We start from the raw sequence: 22,000 nt of genomic DNA, 5'->3' as shown, positions 1-22,000 counted from the left end.
AAATTTAGGCCACATTCATCAATTTGAGTAGATTACTTTCAAAAAACAATGTTCATTTTAACATTATAGTAATATTTTTCACAGAACAAGCCAAGAAATACAAATAACTTATCCATTTCATTCCATTTTCAAGATAAAAATACAAGTTGTCGATCTACTTTTAAAAATAACTATGTGCGTTACATCTCAATTATTTCACCAATCATATTTTTTAACAAAACGATCAATAGGATCTCGATGACCATTGAAGTAGAATCCATCTTCTTGTACCCTCCAATAGCATTCATCAGTGACAATATCCTTCATTCCACAACTTTTAGATACATGATTATTATAAACATCGAATACTATACTTTTCGAATTCCACCAAAAACGACAAAAGAAAAGAGTACCTCCAAAAATTTTCTCATTAAAATTTATATCAAACTCATCGTGTGCAACGATGGTTTTATTTCCTAAATCATCATCACCAGATTTACAATGAAGGGCGAAAGGTTCAGAATTTGGTGGAAGGGCGTTGATGATGTGAACTTCTACGTTATTAGTAATCCACCCATTACTTTTTGCAAGAACTAGGTCTAGTAGAAAAATTATTGAGAGAAAAAAGATTTTCGTGTTGAAATTTATCATTTTTTTTTACCTTTAAGAAATGGTTCTTTGTTTGAAAGTCTAAACAAGTGAATATATATATATATATATTACACATTTAATTGTTATGTTGTATTTTTCAAAAGTCAAATTTATTAATTTTTATGTAAATTGATTATTTTAAACAAAAAAAAAATAATTAAAAAACTACAAAAAAATACTATAAATTACATTTTATAGCGTATCAATATAATAAAAAAATATATTATGATATATTAATCAAAATTCTTATATTTTGACTAAAAAAGATTATGATAATTAAATAGGTATAGCTTATTTTGATTTAGTTGCACTATAGATGAGATCATCGTTTATTTTCTCCATGCATTATTAATTAATAGAAGAAAGTGGTAGTCAATTACTAAGAAATACTCACATTTTTCTTAATGATGCATTTAAATGGTCTTTTGACCTTTTCACAAAAACTATTATCACATTTATATGTAAGAACACGTGGACATTATGTCGATTAGATATGTAATTATTTTATTTAAAAATTTAGGTTTAAGTTATATATAGCCCTTGAAATTATTTGCACAATTCACTTAGATATTTTAATAAAGATTTGTATCTATTGAACATTTAATTTTTTTCAAATTTAAATCATTTGAATATTTTTTGCATAGGTGTCATATTGTATGTGATTCATGCCGTTTAAGCGCGTGAAAAGATATAATTAGATATTTTTTTAATGGAAAAACATATTATTTCTTCATCTTCTTTTTTGTAATTCTTTTCTCCACCGCACCACCAGTTCATCGTTGTTGTCGCCGCTACACTCCCTTCTTCTTCCTCTTTTTCACCGGAACTGAACCTGTTGTGTTGCTTGTTTTTTTTGGCTTCGTTGACATTGATATTAGAATTGGCAGCACACACCATTAATTGTCACCGCTATTCTACATTTATTATAGTCATTTTCATCATATTAATTGTAGAGGGTTCGAAGTTTGAAGTTTATCTCTTTGATATTAATGTAGTGATTTGGCGTTAAATTAATGTCCAATTCCATAAATTTTATAGGAGGATTTTTCTATTTATCATTTGCTTTACTCAATTTTTTACTGAAGCTTTTTTATTTGTCTTGAATATACAAGCTAATCGGCTATGAAACATAAAAAAAAAAAAATCTGAGATGGTGGTTTAGTTTACAGCTTTTTTCATTTCTTTTTTACTTTAAAATAATTCTTTTTTTCTTTACTTCATAATATAATTTTTTGGGCTCAAAATAATACATGTCATTATTTTATTAATCTAATTGACATGTCATATTTCACATATTTTCTACTTTTAGTTTATTCTCAAAAAAATGTTCAAATAGTTCAAATTTGAAATGATAGAGATGTTTAATAAGTACAAGTCCTAGTTAAAATGTCTAATTGAATTATGCAAATAACTTTAAGCCAAAAATTTAAATTATTATTCACTTTTATTAATTAATGATCTTTTCAAAGTTGGACTTTAAAAATCTAAATATCTTTAGAAACACTTGTATTTATTTATAATGACTATTTTTAAGTTTTTTTATAATATTTTTTCTTCATTTTCATTACCTTAAAAGAGGACTCAAAACATTTTATTTAAATTAAACTAATACTTTTGACCAATCATGTTTTTTCTCATATCCAGATGGAGGATCTCTATGGGGTGCAAAGTAAAATCCATCTTCTTGCACCTTCCAAAAACATTCATAATCAAATCCTTCTAAAGGGATTAAATCTCCACAAAATGTAGCTATATCATCATTATAAACATCAAATATTATATTTTTGTCATCCCACCAAAAATGACAAAAGAAAAGTGTACCACCAAAAAATTTCTCTTGAAATCTAAAGTTATATTCCTCTCCTGAATGAAGATTTTTATATCCTAGATTATCATCTTTAGATTGACAGTGAACAGTTAAAGGTTTAGAACTACTCTCAAGGGCGTCGATGATGTAAACCACTCGTATGCTGCTAAATGGCGCCCCACAACTTCTCAAAATGAGGTTTAGTAGAAAGATGAATGAAAAAAGAGAGAATTTGATCTTATAACTAACCATATTTTTTACCTTTTGAATATAACTTCTTTTGTTATGTTTTCTTTGAGATCCTAAAGAGGTTCATGTGTGCTACCTATATATGCATATCAAGAAATAAATGACGGCAAGAAAATAACTATACGTAGATGTTCATTAATTTAATGTTGGAGTTGACAAACAAACTTCCATTTTATAATGCATTTTATTTTGAAAAAATCTTTATTTTATTTCAAGTAGAAATGATGATTCTTTTTTCTTCGATTGTATATAATAGTAAATTATTAATTCAAAAATATAGATTGATTTAATTGTCTCCGTAGTAACCTGTTGCTATTTCGCCCTTTTCCCGGTGAATTTCATTTGCCGCTCTTATTCTCTGCCTCGTCTCTCTCGTTTTTATCCAAAAGCAAATGTATAAAATGTGTTGGTGTTTGTATAATGCGAGAGAAAATTGTATATATGCATAAATTTTCGTTTCCCTCTTCCAAATATCGCTCCGACTCTTCCAGATCTCGTTCGTCAGTCTCTCTCGCTTATACAAACAAAAATGTTTAAATTGTGTTTCTATTTGTATAAAGCGAGAGAAAAATGTATATACACATGTAAATACATATTTCTTCGTCCTATATACATATAATTATAAAATACAAATATTTTTCTAACCATTTTTCTTTTGCCTTTCTCTCTTTCTTGCTTAATACAAACACAAATTATACAATTGATCTTATGTATATGTATACCTAAACGAAAACAGATTATATAACTGCAGTCTTGTGTATATGTATAGCAAAATATACATATTTATGTTTGCTCTTTTTTTAGTTTTATATATATCAGATTGTTTATGATTATTATCCGACAACCATAAAAATTCTAAAAGAATGACCTTATTTCTCTTACATCATCCATTAATCAAGAAGGAAATAACACCATTACAAATTTTGAAAACATTCATGGCAAAAAGTAATTTTTTATTTTGAATCAAGTAGACTTTCTACGGGTTTATGTGTTAGAAATGATGAAGAGGCTGATTTAGATAAGATTATCAGGTCGAGTAAAATATTAGTGAGTTTTATTTGGAATCCAGACCCAATAATCAATCAGTTAAATATAAATAGGAATTAGACAGAAGAGTTATGCGTATTGTGAAGAAACTGTCCTCTCATCTTCTTTCTAGAGTCTTGTAACTTCTCATCCACATTCTTATCTCTATCTTTTAGTTACTTGTTGTTTCGGTACTTCTCTTGTAATTCAAGTATTGTTATTATAATTTGGTTATTATAATTCAGGTTTGTTCCATTTTTGTACTCTACATTTGTATGTCCTATTTATGTTTGAAATTTAATTCCATTTTTTTTTCATAAAAATGACTTTTATTGAAAATAAAATCAGTACATATATATAGAGGGGTTACAGAAACTTCCATAACCTACTTAATGGAACAAGTTCATCAATTACTAGTACGATTTTAATATAAGCTTGCAACAAATTATAGTAGAGATATCATAATATCTCAATCTAAAATAAGAAGTCAAGGTTCATCATAAAACTATGGGAAAATATCCAAGTACCCCCTCAACCTATGCCCGAAATCCTAGAGACACACTTATACTATACTAAGGTCCTATTACCTCCGAACTTATTTTATAAGTAATTTTCTATTCCTTTTTTGCCTATGTGGCACTAGTTTGAAAAAAAAAGCCAACCATCGTTGGATCCACAAGATAGTACCACGTAGGCCGAAAAGGGGTAAAAAATTATTGATAAAATAAGTTCAGGGGGTAATAGGACCTTAGTATAGTATAAGTGTGTCTCTGGAATTTCGGACATAGATTGAGGAGGTACTTAGGCATTATCCCTAAAACTATGAATAAATAGTTTAGGTAGTAAACAAATCTAAATCAAATGTGAGCTTTGATATGAGCAAAAGGAGGATTTTGAGAGGGTGTGTTAGATGGTTATTTTTCTATTACAACTTTCATATATCATACGATAATTAAAGAGAAATTATTGTTTGTCATAGCTGAAAATATAAAATTTAAAATAATATGAATTAAAAAATAATATTAGTTAAAAATAAGTAGAAATCGAATCGGGTTAAAAAAAGAATATTTGTGTTAGAAGTGATATAATTTCTTTTTTTGAATGCCACAACCTAGAAATCAAAAGAGTGAGAAACCTATCAAAAGGCAAAACACAAATACACAAAAAATGATGCATAAATTAAACTAAATCACAAATTGATCATTTCATGAAAACTCATAAAGAAATGCTAAAATAAATACAAGGCTTTATTTGTTTGTTTAAAAGTTTTGGCCATTTTATTCCTTCTTTGGGTTGTGGATTGAGGAAGTTAAGTCCCTGGTAAATGTTTGCAAGAAAGTAAAATTGTGTATCTAAAGTACCAAACTTTTCTGTTGCCAAAAAAACAAGAAGGAAAATAATAATTTAAAAAAAAGGGATAAATGCATAAATACTCTATAAATTTCAAAGACACACCTTAAATAAATTGAGGTTTGATTTCCCTTTTAAATTATTTTTTTTAATTTTGTGCACCTTTTGTCTTACGTGGCACACTCCATGATTCTACGTAATTGAGGCGCGTGGAAGATATTTGAATATCACGCAAACCAAAAAGGTGCACAAAATTACAAAAAAATACGTTCAAGAATAATAGGACCTTAATTTAATTAATATGTGTCTTTGAAATTTTGATCATAATCTAAGAAAATACTTGGATATTTTCCCAAAAAAATATAGCAAAAAACATATCAATTAAACGGATGCGGTTAAAAAAAATCAATTATTATTGCTAGCTTTTAATGGCACAGAGTGGTAGAAGGAATCAATCTTTTTTCAAATTTTATCACACTTTTAAATGATAAATATTAGTGGAAAGCAAATATTAACTATACCATGTCAATGTGTAACAAAAAGTTACAAGATCTTTAGAAACACATGGACTTACTTTGATGACAATTTAAGTTTTAATAATATTTTCCCTTCATTTCATTATCAAATAAAATACTCATACATTTTATATTCAAATCAAGTAAATATTAACTATACCATGTCAATGTATAACAAAAAGTTACAAGATCTTTAGAAACACATGGACTTACTTTGATGTCAATTTAAGTTTTTATAATATTTTCCCTTTATTTCATTACCAAATAAAATACTCAAACATTTTATATTTAAATCAAGTTAATGTTTATAGCCAATCATGTTTCTTCTCATATAAAGATGGAGGATTTTTGTGGGGTGCAAAGTAAAATCCATCTTCTTGTACCTTCCAATAGCATTCATGATTGCGATCATTTGATGAATGGCTTACTTCTCCACAATCTATAACTATTTTGCTATTAAAGACATCAAATAATATATTTTTACCATTCCACCAAAAATGACAAAAGAAAAGTGTACCTCCAAAAAAATTTTCTTTAAAGCTAAATTCATACTCCCCTCCTGAATAAAGGTTTTTATATCCAAGATCATTATTTTTAGATTGACAATGAACAGTCAAAGGCTTTGAATTATTTGGAAGGGCATCGATGATGTAAACCGTATATATGGAGGTAAATGGTGACTTACAACTACTCAAAATGAAGTTTAGGAGAAAGATGAATGAACAAAAGGAGAATTTGATCTTGAAATTAACCATATTTTCACCTTTTGGAATAACTACTTCTTTTGTTATGTCTACTTTTGAGATCTTAAATAGGTTCATGTGTGCTACATATCTATGCATTTGAAGAAGTTATTGACCGTTGAAAAAACGGCTATGTAGATGTTCATTAATTTAATATAATGTTGGAGTCAATATCTAACAACAACATCCTATTTATGATGTTTTTTACTCCCCATGTCCTTATTAATAGTGGGTTTTTTTTAAAATTAGTTTGACTAATATTAAATATTAATTAGAACTCTTAGTCTAGAAAAGGAAATTGTAACTAAATTTTGACTAATTTTTAACTGGTATTAACAGTTAAATTAGATTATATTAATTTGATATTTTAAAATAAAAATTTAGATATTCAAAAATAATATAAAAAGTATTATAAATTGCAATTTTCGTATATAACGTTATTATTGTTTGACTCTACAAAATAAAAATAAGAGAAAAGTATCAAAAACACAGCTAAACTATTGAAAGTGTGAGTTTCATACCTAAACTATTGAAAGTCTGAGTTTCATACCTAAACTATTACTTTTTAGTTTGAGAAACACACCTCAGTGGTGTGTGTAGTGCACTCTTTCTTTTATGTGAAAATTTTTTGACACATGACATTTCACATAGATAAAATATTGTATCTAGATAAAAATTAAATAATAAAAAATTAATTGAGTGTTGAGGGAGGATCTACTTGTCCACAAAATGTTGCTATTTTTGTTATTGTAAACATCAAATGTTGTATATTTGCTATACCACCCCCAAAAAAAAAAAAAAAGAAGAGAAATTTGTAGTTACTAAAACATTTTGACGAATGGTAAAATAACCCTCCTCAACTAAAAAGAGTGTTTTATATCTTAAATCAATATCCTTAGATTGACAATGATCAATCAAAGGTTTAGAACGAGGTGAAAGGGCATTGATGATGTGAATTACTTGTAAAATTGACATATCTAATCGACTATTTAAAACGAAAATTAGTAGAAAGATGAACAAACAAAAAAAAAGTGTTTGATCTTGAAATTGATCTTATTTTAACCTTTTGAAATGATTTGTTTTGTTTTTATGCCTTCTTTGAGAGCTTTATGAGGTTCATGTGTTATATATATATATATATATATATATTCGAAAAAATGATGACTTTAGATGGTGTTAATTTATCTATGCTTCGAAAGAACAATTACATTAATGAGTAGAACTTTATTTATTTAGAAAATATTGCATTTTTTTTTTGGGAAAAATAGCAAAATGTTGGATTTAATCATATCTAAAAGAATATTATTTTGGTTGTCTTTTACCTTTTCTAAATATTTCATGGCAAGTTGAAAGGATGACCGTCTTTCTATTGTTTGTACCATCCGTTAATCTAAAAAGAAATTAAAAGTGTTGCAAATCGATCAATATTATAAGGTTTTATATAGACATCTAGTTATTTGAATCAGAAAATGAGATCAGTATTTGGACATGTGATTTCATTTCATGATTTCAAATAATGAGATGAAATAATAAATTCTCCAAAAGGTTTAATTTGAAATTTTATATCATGATTTCAGAGTTTTCAAAAAACAATAATTAACTCACATATTTACATTTTTATTAAAAAACACTGTTAATTTATATCTATCGACGATTTATTTAATACGTAAGCAAAATTTATAGTTGATACTATTACTAACGTTATTAACCAACAAATCGCTCAAAGCTAGTTCATCTTCTCGGACATCTGATCAAGAAATGTGTATTCAGTGTGAAAAGTTTGTGTATACTATGTAGGAAATTATATTAAATAATAATACACTACAACTCATGTCAAATTCTTCTTTTTTATTGAACTAATTAAAGTTTGATCAATAAATATTTTACTTTTATACTATTGTTATGAACGTTTAGTACTTTTTTTTTAAAATTGTATAAAGAATTTGATTAACTTCGATAACTTTAACAACTTATGAGAAAAAATATAACGTAAAATTCAATTGCATATCAGATCAATTTCATCTAATGATTTCAAATTATGATTGCATCTCACTTGACCAAACAAATTAATTTATATAAACTTAACGCCTAAAGGTAGCGTTACTTTTATCTTTATTGTGCATACATAAGCAATAAAATACAAGCTTATATATTTTTCTATAACTCAAAAAACTTCATATTACATAGATGTAATTAATATTAATAAAATAAACTATTGGTTCCAATCATGTTTCTTCTCATAATCAGGTGGAGGATTTCTCCTAGCACCAAAATAGAAGCCATCTTCTTGCACTTTCCAATAACATTCAGAATGATCACCATCTATTATACCACAATTTCCAGCTATAGAATCGTTGAAAATATCAAATATTATACTTTGATCATTCCACCAAAAATGACAAAAGAAAAGTGTACCACCAAAAAGTTTGAGATTAAAACTAAAATCAAACACATCATTTGGATTAAGAGTTTTGTACCCTAAATCAGTATCATGAGATTGACAATGCATGGTTAATTTAGAATTAGGAGGGAGGTTATCAATGATGTAAACATGAAATCTTGTAGTAAATCCATGACGACTTGTAACAAGAGCAATGTTTAGTAGAAAAATGAGTGACAAAAAAAGAGATTTGGGCTTGAGATTAATCATATTGAGATGGTTTTGTTTAGTTACTTTGAATAGGTTTCATGTGGTACATATATATATATGCATCAAAAGTGATTGTTTTGGTTCATACTAAAACATAAGTCAAACTATTATTGGAATATTAAGGAATATTCTTTTAGTTTGATAATTTTAAGACATTTTTAGAAAAAATATTACACCCAAAGAAATAGAGGAAAATGATCATAATTATTGACAATAATGTTGTTGTTAGTTGATAGGAGGAAAGTTTATATGTTACGTAGGCGGACTCTTCAAAACGTTATCAATAATTATGTATTTTACCATTAATTAAAAAAATTTCAATCATATATATATTTAAAAAATACACTTAGATACATGAATTTTTGCGATATGATACATTAAAATAGAAAAAGGTGAATAAAAAGGAGGTGAGCGAGATGGAGAAGAAGATAATCATGTATCTCAAATACACGTGGATCATACTAGATACGTATATCAGATACATAGGAGAGTAGTGAGTTGGATTTATCCGTGTATCTTAGTGTATCCACTTAAATACAAATATCTAGAACAAATTACATGTAATTTTGAATTCATATACAGTTGAGTCAAATAGAATTAAAGGGTTCATATGTGCGACTGGAAAAAAATATTATTTATACATACGTAAAATTATATTTTGTATGTGAATACATTAGAAGTTGAACTCAGCCTCTTTGACTTTTCATATTTACGTTTCATAACGTAAATCCCTTAATAAAAAGCTTGATAACTCAACTATAGCCACAACAACCAACCTTATATTGATGATAAATATTTTTGGGGAAACCCCTAAAAAATTTAACTCTTGGCCCTTGGTGAGGATTCGATCAAATTTTACTTTCATTTTAGCTCACTGAAAAGCGCATGATAGAAGAAAAAAAAAGGCGAAAGGAAATGACGACGCGCCTATAACCTTTTTTTTTTTGGAAAATTGTATATAATAGCAAACTAATAACCTAAAATAAATGGAATAGCTATGGTTTGATTTAATTGTGCTCCATAGCAAACATTAGCTAAAATTTGCCAGCGTCTCTCTTCCAAAAATCTCGCTCGCCACTCTCCATTCTCGCTCGTCTCTCTCGCTTTATACACAGCAATGTATAATTCTTTTTCAGTTTTGTATAAAGCGAGAGAAAATTGTATATACACATGCAAAAATCTATATCTTCGTGTTATACACTTAATCATACAATTTACAAACATTTTATTTCAAATATTGCAGAGAAAAAGGCCAACGAATTATACAATTGTGAATTATACAATTGCAGTGAAATACAATTTTCTCTAGTTTTATACAACAGAACTGTACATATTGTGTTTCTGTTTTTGTATAAAGCGAGAAAAACATATATCTTCTTGCTATACACTTATAATTATGCAATATACATACATTTTAATTCGATTCAACTGTATGCAAAGCAAATTATACAATTGCAGCGAATTATACAATTTAGGCCAGCGAATTATACAATCGTATATGTATAGCGAATTATACAGTTTTATGTTTGATATGGAGCGCAATTATGCAAACTTTGCTATAACATACAAATATGAATTTTTTGTTTGCTATATGTAAAAGTTGCCCTTTTTTTTTTTTACTTTCTAAATGCTAAAATATCGTCTGGACATTTTTCAATGAAAAATTATATTGATTAAAAATAATAATTTCTTAGTGGTGTAAAACAATAAATCAAGTAGGGTATCTTCATTAATTAAATCAGAAAAGAAAAAACTATGCTCAAAAGAAAGATTTTTCTTGTCCAAATAACTAAGTCACAAAAGAAATTGTAGACCATAATATATATCAAAATAAATAAAAATGAGATTATATAACACAACAACAAATACAGTGCTGTACAATTAGTTGGCAAAGTTTACAATTTAATGTCAAAAGGGCAATGTTGCTGATTCCCATTTATTGCAACTTCTAATTCTGATTTGTAAAACAGTGTCAATAATATTACTATTATCTTCACCATTAATCACCTCACAACATTGCCTATGTGGTGCCTGTTTTTAAAAATATTGATAAAATAAAACGTGTTAGTCACTTAATGAAAGATTAACAAACAAATAAAATAATTAAAAATGTGGCACGTAGAAAGAATATAAAGAAACGTTCCATTTTTGCAAATAATTGTAGCTTTTTTTAAAAAAAAAATTATGTGTACTTTTTAGTAGAGGTCACGTTCTATAACGTAACATATCTTTTTTGGTTGAATTTTGACTATTGTCAAACAAACCTTTTAAAAAGTCAATAGAATTATATTAATGTTATTGCTATATTAAATGGATATTGATTAATGAAAATATTACTACCACATTGAATGTCGAAGACATCACTAGTTTGATTTTATTTTTTTTGTTCGATAAGAAAAAGAAGAATTTTTTTAGAATATTTTCTTTAAAAGTATATTAGAATATTTTGAGTAGAAGAACTGTTAAAAATAGTATTTCTAAAATATACAGTAAGGATAAGGTTGTATTTTCCACCAGCCTAGATCTCGTTTGTAAAATTTCACTAGTTATATTGATGGTGGTAGAAGAGTGAAAATAGAAACGTGAAGTTAAGAGTCTGAGATAACTACAAAGAAAAAAATGACTCTTTTTTTCTAGATCGTACTTTATTTTCAAAAAAAAAATTCGTCAAACAAAAAATAAAGAAAAAGATTCATAAAACAAAGGTGAATTTTACCTGTCTCCATATTTGTGGAGATAAAATCTTGGCTGTGACATTAACCATTTGAATTGCTAATGCTGGTGAATAATTTTCATTATCACATTGCTTATTATAATCACCAATTCTCTTATAACTCGTTAAAGTTTCACCATTATCGAGCTCAAAAACGCGATCCAAATAATACTCGATAGGCCTTTGACATGGCTCAATATAATTTGGCCTAGTATTAAACGTAAATGGCTCTTCAAACCCTTTCCATGTCTCAAATGTCCTCATTGGTGTCTCTAATTCCTTCCCATTCATTAAATTTGGATACAATTGAATCGAATATCCCCATGATACTGATATCGACCAATTTTTCTTTAAATCATAGCAAAAACTTTGTTGCATTGTTCTACTTGAGTCTTTTTTATATGCCTCAATTACCTTCTTTATTGAATCGACTCGATCCATTAGTGGTATTAGAGAATGTATAACACCTAGATGGTGCAATGATACAATTGGTGTCAATGGATGCGCGGCCAAAAGTCCACGTGCACTACCACGTATGTCCATCTAAAAAAAATTATTCATACTGTCAGAATATATAACATCAATAACTAGTTATATATGTTAGAAGAATGAAAGTCACAAGACCAATATGAGAAGACTAATAAGTCATAAGAAAAGGCTAGTTTTACTTTCCTAAGAAAAATAATACTCCCTCTGTCTATACTTTTCGTTCTTCGAGAGTCAAACAATTTAATTTTGATCGGACTTTAAATATTTTTGAAATAAAATTTATATATTTGTAAACTACGTAAAGAATACTATAATTTACAATAATCGATAATTCAAAATGTTAAAATGATCAATGAAAAACTTAGGGTCAAAGATATACTTGTTTGAATCTCGAAATGCGAAAAGTGTCGCATAAAATGGAACGGAGAGAGTATATTATATTATACCTGATGAAATCCGAGTTCTCTAGTGAGAGGAACACCAATCTCAGCCATACATCCACCAATCTTTTGATCAGAACCGTAGAAATCATGATATCGATTAATACAACCGTCTAAAAACTTTACGAGGACCTCTGCAAGAGGATAACTAATAGCAATTCCACCACCACCATAAGCCATACCATAAGAATGTACCAAATCTTGTTCCACACTTTCTGAATTACCACCAATATAATACATTTGATTATGATCGTATTTACTCAAAACCGTTACTAAATTCTTCGTAAAAAATACCGTATCATCGTCCCCCATAACGAACCATCTCACATTCTCTAACCCTAATTCAAAACTCTCTTTCACAATTCTCGCAATCCTCACAGCTGATCGATCACCAAACCAACACGTGTACTTGAACCTTGACGTGTCCTCCGATACCCTATAGGGCGGGGAATATTCAGGCCACGTGTCATTTTCTCGCGGCTTCTCATCGAGCCACACGAACCCTCGTGTAACGTTAGGTTCCCACCATAAATCGGAATAATTTTTTCGATTTTTCCATGTCTTAGCGGACCCTCCGATACCAAATAAAATATGAGTTATGTTAGTAATATCTTCTTTTTCGTTGATATTATTTGTAACGGTAGCACTATAAGCATAACTAGTATGAATATTTATGGCACCACAATCGAGACATGGACTAAACCATATAAATCGATTGGAAAATGAAGTGAATGAGATGAATAAAAAGGAAGCAAATAAACAAATAACAAGAAAACACTTCATGAAAATTGTGAAAATATTTGTGATTTTTGTGTTAGGGAATAACGAGACTACGTTATGTTTCAAGAGTTTTAATGGATCTTGAATAATATTGGAGATGGAAGATGATTTTTCTTGTTGAGACATTTTTTTTAGAATAAAGTGTTCATAAGGATATGGTGATCTTCTACTTAAATCCTTAAGTTTTAAAGCTAATTCAGGGTTATTTTAATATAAATATATAATGTATATATAAGTTCTTGTTTGATTGGGTAGTTATTGGATTTGTTTATATATTTTTTTTCGATTGTTTATTTCTATTATGGTAAGCAATAACTTTGGACAAGGAAGACTTATAGTGGATAAAATTGTCAATGGTTCATGATCTTAAATTTTCGATGAAAGATAAATTTAAATGGGGCAGGAGGTACAGAAATATTGAAAACACTTTTAAATTCAGCTATTAATTTTATTTACGAATTATTGACAAATTTACAAATGCAACTTTACTTGAATAACTGAATTTAATTACACAACGATCATGCAACATGAATGAAATAAACCCCTAAATTCTCATCAAGTTTATCGGTGTTTTCAACTCTTCTCACGTCTTTTTATTAAGAGTGTCATGCCCCTGTAAGAGTTTGAGACCACTTGTTATGTCATGTGGAAGATCGAGAGTATATCTGAATTTAGTTAGTCAGTAGAAGGTTTTTTTTAAGGATGTTAACATAGTTCGAAAATGAAACCAATAACACACGCTAAAATTTAAAGGTATTTTAAATATTTTTCTAACTATGCTCAAATATAATATTATAGGCATAGCTTCAAGTAAATTCTTAAGTTTTGATGTAGAGAATAAATTTTCATAAGTATTTATTAAAATTTTAATAAAACCTATAATCTTAAAAATATAATAGATTCAATACCAACAATCTTTAAAAGTTTAATTATTAGAATTTAAATTATAAATCTACCCCTAATTTCAAAAGGATATTTTCCAAAAAGTCAATTTGCACAAATTCAGATATAATTTATGAAGTATACTATAGATTTTTAATTTATCTCTTATTTTCTTAGGAAAAGGATAGGATCATAAAGAGTGGTGAACATCAACTCTAGCACAATTTTAGTATCTAAACATTAAATTTTTATAAATAAATAACAAGAAATGATACATATGAATAATAAACAAATGAAGTTCTTGGTGTCAACTTTTACGTGGAAGTGTTATTGCACGTCCTCAACAAGCAATTTTATTATTCCCATTGTTGTAACCACTGATATTTTTTTTTAAAAAAAATATTGATATATTAGAACATTTTAATGGATAATTTTAAATAATGGAATATAGAAAATAAGATTTTATACGTTGAAGGGTCATTGCACTTTTGCCCCTATTTTTGGTTAGTCTTTTATTTTATATTTTTTCGTATTATAATATTAATTTTATGTACATTACAGTTCTACGCCTTTTAAAAAAAAATTGTTTCATCAGATATATGTTCAATTGTTAAAATAAAAATTAAAAATCATTCAACAAATAGTATAATTATACGAATATAATATGGAGGGGACAAATGAGTTCGATGAGCTGTAAATTATGCCGGTTACTAATTAAAGCATATATGTAACGAATGAACATACACTGTTATTAATTACTACATAAATATTTTTAATGAATTTACATATTTTGATAGGTTACATGTACTAATATTTAGGGACATTTATTAAACAAGACTATATTGAAGCATTAATTTACAATTTTAATTATAAAAGAAACAAGGAAATGATATCAAGTAATTAATGGAACAAGGGTGACTATGTCTTATTTGACTCTTTAAATGTGTAAATTAAGGATTAGTTTTAATATTCTACTTGAGCTAAAATATTTAAATTAAATATCTTTCAAGCTTTGCCAAATCAATAGATTTGAGTTTGTAGTAGTTGGAATCGTAAGTGTTGGGTTTTTCATAGTGAAAACAGATTGTACTAATCACGATTTGTATTATTTATCATGAAAAAATTCTTACAAAATGAATGAATTATCTTTATCCACGACATAAATATCCTTCATACAAAAAGTTTCACTCACCGTAATAATTATTTAATATGAAAAAAATCCTCTTTTTTCCTACACTTATAAAAGTGTATTCGTATGCTATATTTTAGAATTATAAAGGAGAACAAGCTAATGAACTAACGGAATCATGAACACTCCTTAGGAATGAATAATTTGACCTTTAAAAGTGTATTTGTATACTATATTCGAATACTATATTTATTGTTAGTATTAATTATTGAAGTTTCCTAAATAAAATTAACTTTGCACTTTCTTTTTACTTATTAATTTGTCTAATATATTTGAATTTAAATCAAAATCGTATTTTAAAATTGATTTTGTAAGACAGTCTTCATTTCTTGAGGTATTTCTTACTCATTTCGAGCTCAAACATTTCTTGAGGTGTCTCTTGAACATTTGAAGCTCAAACAAATTAGATTATTAAATAATTAATTTGAAAAGACATTGTCTTAACTTTGAAGTTCTTCTAAAATGTATTAATCAATATAGTTTAGACCTATTTTTGTGAGTAAGTAATGTAATACAAAATTCATATATACAAGTAAAAATGATACTATAATTAATATATGTAATTAATGTAATACAAAGAACATATATATATAAGTAATTAGTGTACTCAATCAAGTGAAGTCTCAATTTTATTTTATTTTTAATATTCCTACTACATTTAGAATATTTTGATAATTTATAAAACAATATATTCAATTGATAAAAAATTTTAAAATTATAATCAATAAAATTTTATCTAAAATATAAACATATATAGTATTATATAACGTACAATAATTTATATATGCATATTCATGTGTTACAAATTATTACAAAAATATTATAATGACAATTTAAAATAATATACAAAAAATTGTTATTTTTTCATTATTATGTATTAAAATAATAATTAATTAGTGACCTACACTATAAAAGTCTCTAAAAAAATAATCAACAGCTAACTGAATTTTGAAAGAATATGCTTAGACTTTCTTTTACTTTTCATTAAATTTTTTAAATAAAACTGTGAAATAGTTCAATGACACTAAAGTTCAAAACTGAAAATGTTTCAAAAAGGTTTTTAAAAAAAAGATATTGTTTCATTTTAATCTTTATTCTTCATATTTTAATGTTGTTCTTATCGTTATCAATGATCGGTGAAAGCTTAAAATTTAAAATTAATTTTTTTTGTTTGCCTTTTATTTCATTTTAAATTAATTCAGTTCATTTTAAATTAAATATGAACTCATTTTTGGTGTATTCATTTTTTCAAAAAAAAAAAAATAACTATTTGGATGCTTTATAAATATTCTGACCGAATCAATGCCTCTCCATTTTTTCAACTAGCATTTATATCAAAAATAGCTAAATATATTGTTATTGTTGAATTGATTGTTTGATAATTTTTTTAACACTCATCAACATGGGTTGTAGTGTACAGGTAGAAATGTTTCACCCTTAATCAGAGATTTCGGGTTCGAGTTTTGGATATGAAAAAAAATTTAAATAGACCCTACAGTGCGCGATTTAAATTTAACCGGAGCTTCAATTTAAACTCCGAACACCTGGTGCGGGACACCTGGTGCGAAACCAAAAGAAAAAAAAAATTAACAGTCTCTATTTCAAAAATGTTTTGTCCTAATTGTGGACAATTAACGATAAATAATACATCATAATTCGTTGTAATCTGTGCATCATTTAAATCTCTTTCATTTGTGATAATTTACACTAACTTTGACTTATTGAAATATTTTGAGCCTCTACCTCACCATAAGTTATGACCTAGGTTATCACCGTTTTAGTAAAACAAATATAATAAAATCTTGTCCTTTCATCATGATTCGTTGTAATCGGTGCATAATTTATAATTTAAATCTCTTTCGTTTATTATAATTTACACTAATTTTAAGTTATTGAAATATTTTGAGCCTCTACCTTATGGGGCACCACATGGACAAATCATTGGTTAGAAAACATCCAAGTGTATGATTTTATCTTGCTGTAGCTATCAAGATATTTGAATTGCAATTTTATGTCTTCATGATAGACGCTTCTGGAAATTGGAATATAGCCATAAATTGCCATCTCTTAACTTCTAGTAGATAGATGCTTCTGGAAGTTGGAATGTAGCTGTTTTGTATGATTAATTTTACTCTTTGGTTTTTGTAACTGTTTATTATTTCATGTAGTTTGTTTGTGTTATTATTTTTGTTGTAGTATTATAATCGATTAAATATTATTAATATATTCATATCTCTATTGTTACACAAATAATTTAAATATTATCATTTTAAAGCTAAAATGGTTCTGAAAAATCTCTTCCTTTTTTTTATTGTCACGTTTTATCTAGTCCCCTAACAAAACAAAAAAAAAACTATTATAGCCAATTCAATTGTGTGGCCATTTGGAATTGGTAAGCCAAATCCACATAAATTTTCATACACACACTTTTAGCCATACATGTAACATCAACTTTCTGCTATAAAACTTAGCACTTCCCTTACTTTTTTTCACCAAAACCTAGTGCTAAAATATTTTCTTAACAAATTACAGAGAGTAATTTTCAAATAAACTTTTGTTATTTTGTGAGTCTTTAGAGTTAGTCAAGTACAAATGGCTACCTCCATCTCAACCATTGGAGCTGTCAACAAGGTAATGGTACTGTGTTAAACACTTACTAATTGATCTTTTGGTGTGTGTAAAAAAATGAGAATTAGGAATGGGAGTCAATAGTTATTCGCTTTATACTAAATGAAATGAAGTATTTTCGGTATCTTTTTACTTTTTCTTAAAGTTGAACTCCAGAAAACACGTTTAACTATAAAATTTTAAAATTCAACTCATTTTCAATAAGTTGGAAAACAACAAAAGGCGTTTTCACTCCAAATTACTCGGAAATATCCAAAAACAACTTCAATTTTGTATTCATAATCTAACGCAATTTCCAACATTCAAATATCATTTTCTTTTTTAAAACAAAAACTATAATTGAAAAAATTCACACTTAAACATGGACGAACGCCTCTTAAACCGGATGATTTAAGAATGTTTTTTTGTTAAGATTTGATCATAGGCAAGGGCGGAGTCGCAATGTAAGTTATGAGTTCAGTAGAACACAGTAACTATTACTCAAACTTAATATTAGTGTTAAAAGAATTACTTAGTATGTATAAATATCTTATTGAGCAAAACAGATTATGGTTCAAAACTTATAAACTAAAAATTCTAACTCTGACACTCTGATAGAAAATAGACTATAGATTGTGTGGCTATTACTAAGTAAACATCTTTTTTTTATGCAGTTGAGTTTGAACAACTCTGTTGTTGGAACTTCAGTTCCACCAACAGCCTTCTTTGGCAAAACCTTAAAGAAAGTGAACAACAAAGTTTCCAGCACAAACATCTCAAACAAGAACTTGAGGCTGGTTGCTCAAGAAAAAGAAATTGATGAGAAGAAACAGACTGATGGGGACAGATGGAAGGGACTTGTTAACGATGTGTCCGATGATCAACAAGACATTGCAAGGGGTAAAGGTTTGGTTGATTCGCTTTTCCAGGCTCCAACGGGTACTGGTACTCACCACGCCATCATGAATTCCTATGAATACCTCAGCCAAGGTCTTCGCCAGTAAGTTGAACTGTGTGATCATCTTATCTAAAAGTTTATACTGCTGTTACAACTTGTATGATCATATTGTCTAAATGGTTAAGTTGTTAGAGAGAACACACTTTTATTTACTTGATTATATGTTTTGACATTCGATTAGATATAACTTGGACAACAAGTTGGACGGATTCTACATCGCTCCTGCTTTCATGGACAAGCTTGTTGTTCACATCACCAAGAACTTCTTAACGTTGTCCAACATCAAGGTCTGTTAAAGAGATGTTTGTTAAAAAATTCTGGCTTAAGTAGTGTTTTGTGTAAAAGAAGATTTGAACTTTGTTTATGTTTCTTACAGGTTCCACTTATTTTGGGTGTTTGGGGAGGAAAAGGTCAAGGTAAATCATTCCAATGTGAGCTTGTCTTCAGAAAGATGGGAATCAAGTGAGTATTGCCTTAAATTACATACTATCTTTATTCGGATTTTTTTTTCCGAGGAAATGGACTACAGTTACTTCTAAAACAATCTCTCTACCTACATGAGATAGGGATAAGGTCTCTATATATACGGTTCACCCTCTCCAAACCTCACTTGTGGGATTTAATTTCACTAAGAATGTTGTTGCTGTATATAGACTAAAGTTACTTTTGAAAGAACCTATCTTACCTTCACGAGATAGGGGTAAAATCTGCATACAGTTTACCCTCTCTAGACCCCACTTGTAGGATTTCACTGAGAATGTTATTGTTGTAAGTGGATTAAAGTCTTCCGAATCATCCTTTCTAGCTACCTCCACGAGGTAGGTGTAAGGTCTACGTATAGTCTACTCTCTCCAAACTCGAATTGTGGGATTTCACTGAAAGTTACTTTAGAAACAACCTCTCTACCTTCACGAGCTAGAGGTAAGATTTGCATACAATCTTACCTCTCCAGACCTCACTTGTGGGATTTCAATGAGAATGTTGTTGTAAAAGTTACTTACAATGTTTGGTTTATTAAACTTGCAGCCCAATTATGATGAGTGCTGGAGAATTAGAAAGTGGAAATGCAGGAGAGCCAGCTAAATTGATCAGGCAAAGGTACAGAGAGGCCGCGGAAATCATCAGGAAGGGAAACATGTGTTGCCTCTTCATCAACGATCTTGATGCAGGAGCCGGTAGAATGGGTGGAACTACACAATACACTGTCAACAACCAAATGGTGAATGCTACACTCATGAACATTGCTGATAACCCGACGAATGTCCAACTCCCCGGTATGTACAACAAGCAAGAGAATGCCAGGGTACCTATTATTGTCACTGGTAACGATTTCTCCACATTGTATGCACCTCTTATCCGTGATGGTCGTATGGAGAAATTCTACTGGGCACCAACTAGAGAAGACAGAATTGGTGTTTGCAAAGGTATTTTCAGGACTGACAGAGTTCCTGATGATGACATTGTCAAGATCGTCGATAGCTTCCCTGGACAATCTATTGGTAAGGAGACTAATAATATTTAACTTGTGTTAAAGATGAATAATAATATCAATGATCATATCTGAGTGGATCTTAAACAGATTTCTTCGGTGCTCTGAGGGCGAGAGTATACGATGATGAAGTGAGGAAATGGATTGGAAGTACTGGAATTGAACAAATTGGAGAGAAACTTTTGAACTCAAGGGATGGACCACCAACATTTGAGCAACCAAAGATGACTATCGATAAGCTCCTCGAGTACGGCAACATGCTTGTTCAAGAGCAAGAGAATGTTAAGAGAGTTCAGTTAGCTGACAAGTACCTTAAAGAAGCTGCACTTGGTGATGCAAATGCTGATTCCATCAACAATGGATCCTTCTTTGCTAGCTAGACATTTTCGTCAATTTAATCAGTTCTGTTTTTTTGCATCATTTTTGTCATGATATTGTAATGATCTTCGTGTGATGATTGTATTAGTGAATATAAGTTTGATCTTATATCCGCGCGATTTCAGTTATGCAGACATATTGTACGTGCAAATAGAGTGTATCCGCTAAAAATATGATTGGTAAATAAGCAAACTATCACTATAAGTTGCAATGATTGTCATAGTTAAAATAGTAATCACAATCCATACAGTTTGACTCTCAAACAGGTTAGAGGGTCAAGCCACTAAAGCAAAGGCCTTAGGCTACAAACTTTTAGGTGGCTTAATTTTTTTTCAATATTCGATATTATTAACAATATAATTATGTTAGTTTTAGTTATGTTAGTTAGAGTGTTAGTTAGATGTCACATCAAGTTAGTTAGAGTTTTGAAAGTTAGTCACACATTTTACATTTCACATCTTTGTATTTGTTGAACACAAACTTCAATTCTTTTGTATATCTATGTTGAGTGAATCAATACAGAAAATGCAGTTTTCATTTTCTCCAAATCAGTATTCCTAATACTTCCTTCTTCTTCTTCTTCTTCTTCTTCTTCTTCTTCTTCTTCTTCGATTGTTATGGATACACTCTGTTTAGTGTGGATCACCATTGTTGATCAGCTTAATATGGTATCAGAGCGAGGCTATTCTTGCTGCTTCTGATTTGAATCTGCTGTTGATTCCTTCTTGTTTAGTTGTTTTTCTTGTGTCCAGTCGATTCTTTATTATGACAGGATTTGAAAGTGTTCCTTCAACACAAGGAACCTCTGTTAATAGTGATGCACACAACACTCTCTACATACATCCTTCCGATAGCCCTGGTATGGTACTAGTTCCAGTTCAGTTCGATGGAACAAGATATAGTTCCTGGAGAAGGGGAGTTATGTGAGCCTTATTAGTGAAGAACAAGCTTGGATTCGTTGATGGTAGCTGTGTTAAACCAGCTGCAAGTTCAAACCAGCTGCATCAATGGCAGAGATGCGATGACATGGTAACTTCCTGGATTTTAAACTCTCTCACTAAGGAAATTGCAGATAGTGTAGAGTATGTTAGTGATTCAGTGGAAC

General features: G+C 28.8%; 2 protein-coding genes across 3 annotated transcripts; one reads left to right on the top strand and one right to left on the bottom strand.

The window, feature by feature from the left end:
- Positions 1 to 10,760: 10,760 nt before the first annotated feature.
- On the bottom strand, positions 10,761 to 13,533 carry LOC101253314 (uncharacterized). Its single transcript, XM_004246818.5, has 3 exons — positions 12,619 to 13,533; positions 11,687 to 12,226; positions 10,761 to 11,001 (listed from the first exon to the last, which is right to left on the bottom strand). Exons 1-3 carry the CDS (start codon positions 13,516 to 13,518, stop codon positions 10,879 to 10,881), a joined length of 1,563 nt encoding a protein of 520 aa, XP_004246866.4. The 5' UTR covers positions 13,519 to 13,533; the 3' UTR covers positions 10,761 to 10,878.
- A 4,324-nt stretch (positions 13,534 to 17,857) lies between these two features.
- On the top strand, positions 17,858 to 21,003 carry LOC101250725 (ribulose bisphosphate carboxylase/oxygenase activase 1, chloroplastic). 2 transcript variants are annotated; one of them, XM_010327541.4, is made up of 6 exons: positions 17,858 to 18,094; positions 18,745 to 19,070; positions 19,210 to 19,315; positions 19,405 to 19,490; positions 20,055 to 20,527; positions 20,608 to 21,003. In XM_010327541.4, exons 1-6 carry the CDS (start codon positions 18,056 to 18,058, stop codon positions 20,895 to 20,897), a joined length of 1,320 nt encoding a protein of 439 aa, XP_010325843.2. In that variant the 5' UTR covers positions 17,858 to 18,055; the 3' UTR covers positions 20,898 to 21,003. The 2 variants fall into 2 exon arrangements, with proteins under 2 accessions (XP_010325843.2, XP_004246415.2); XM_004246367.5 differs by having other exon boundaries at positions 17,947 to 18,100.
- Positions 21,004 to 22,000: the final 997 nt, after the last annotated feature.

Source organism: Solanum lycopersicum, chromosome 9, assembly GCF_036512215.1.
Source record: "Solanum lycopersicum chromosome 9, SLM_r2.1".
In the NCBI taxonomy this organism is placed as follows: domain Eukaryota; kingdom Viridiplantae; phylum Streptophyta; class Magnoliopsida; order Solanales; family Solanaceae; genus Solanum; species Solanum lycopersicum.
This window is presented reverse-complemented; position numbering and strand designations above follow the sequence as displayed.

Coding starts and splice junctions, on each gene's coding strand:
- LOC101253314 (XM_004246818.5), bottom strand. CDS start 13,518: ATGTCTCAACAAGAAAAATCATCTTCCATCTCCAATATTATTCAAGAT. Junction 12,227..12,618: donor GAGAACTCGGATTTCATCAG/GTATAATATAAT, acceptor AATTTTTTTTAG/ATGGACATACGTGGTAGTGC. Junction 11,002..11,686: donor CTCCACAAATATGGAGACAG/GTAAAATTCACC, acceptor TTTTAAAAACAG/GCACCACATAGGCAATGTTG.
- LOC101250725 (XM_004246367.5), top strand. CDS start 18,056: ATGGCTACCTCCATCTCAACCATTGGAGCTGTCAACAAGGTAATG. Junction 19,316..19,404: donor TAACGTTGTCCAACATCAAG/GTCTGTTAAAGA, acceptor TGTTTCTTACAG/GTTCCACTTATTTTGGGTGT. Junction 20,528..20,607: donor CTTCCCTGGACAATCTATTG/GTAAGGAGACTA, acceptor GATCTTAAACAG/ATTTCTTCGGTGCTCTGAGG.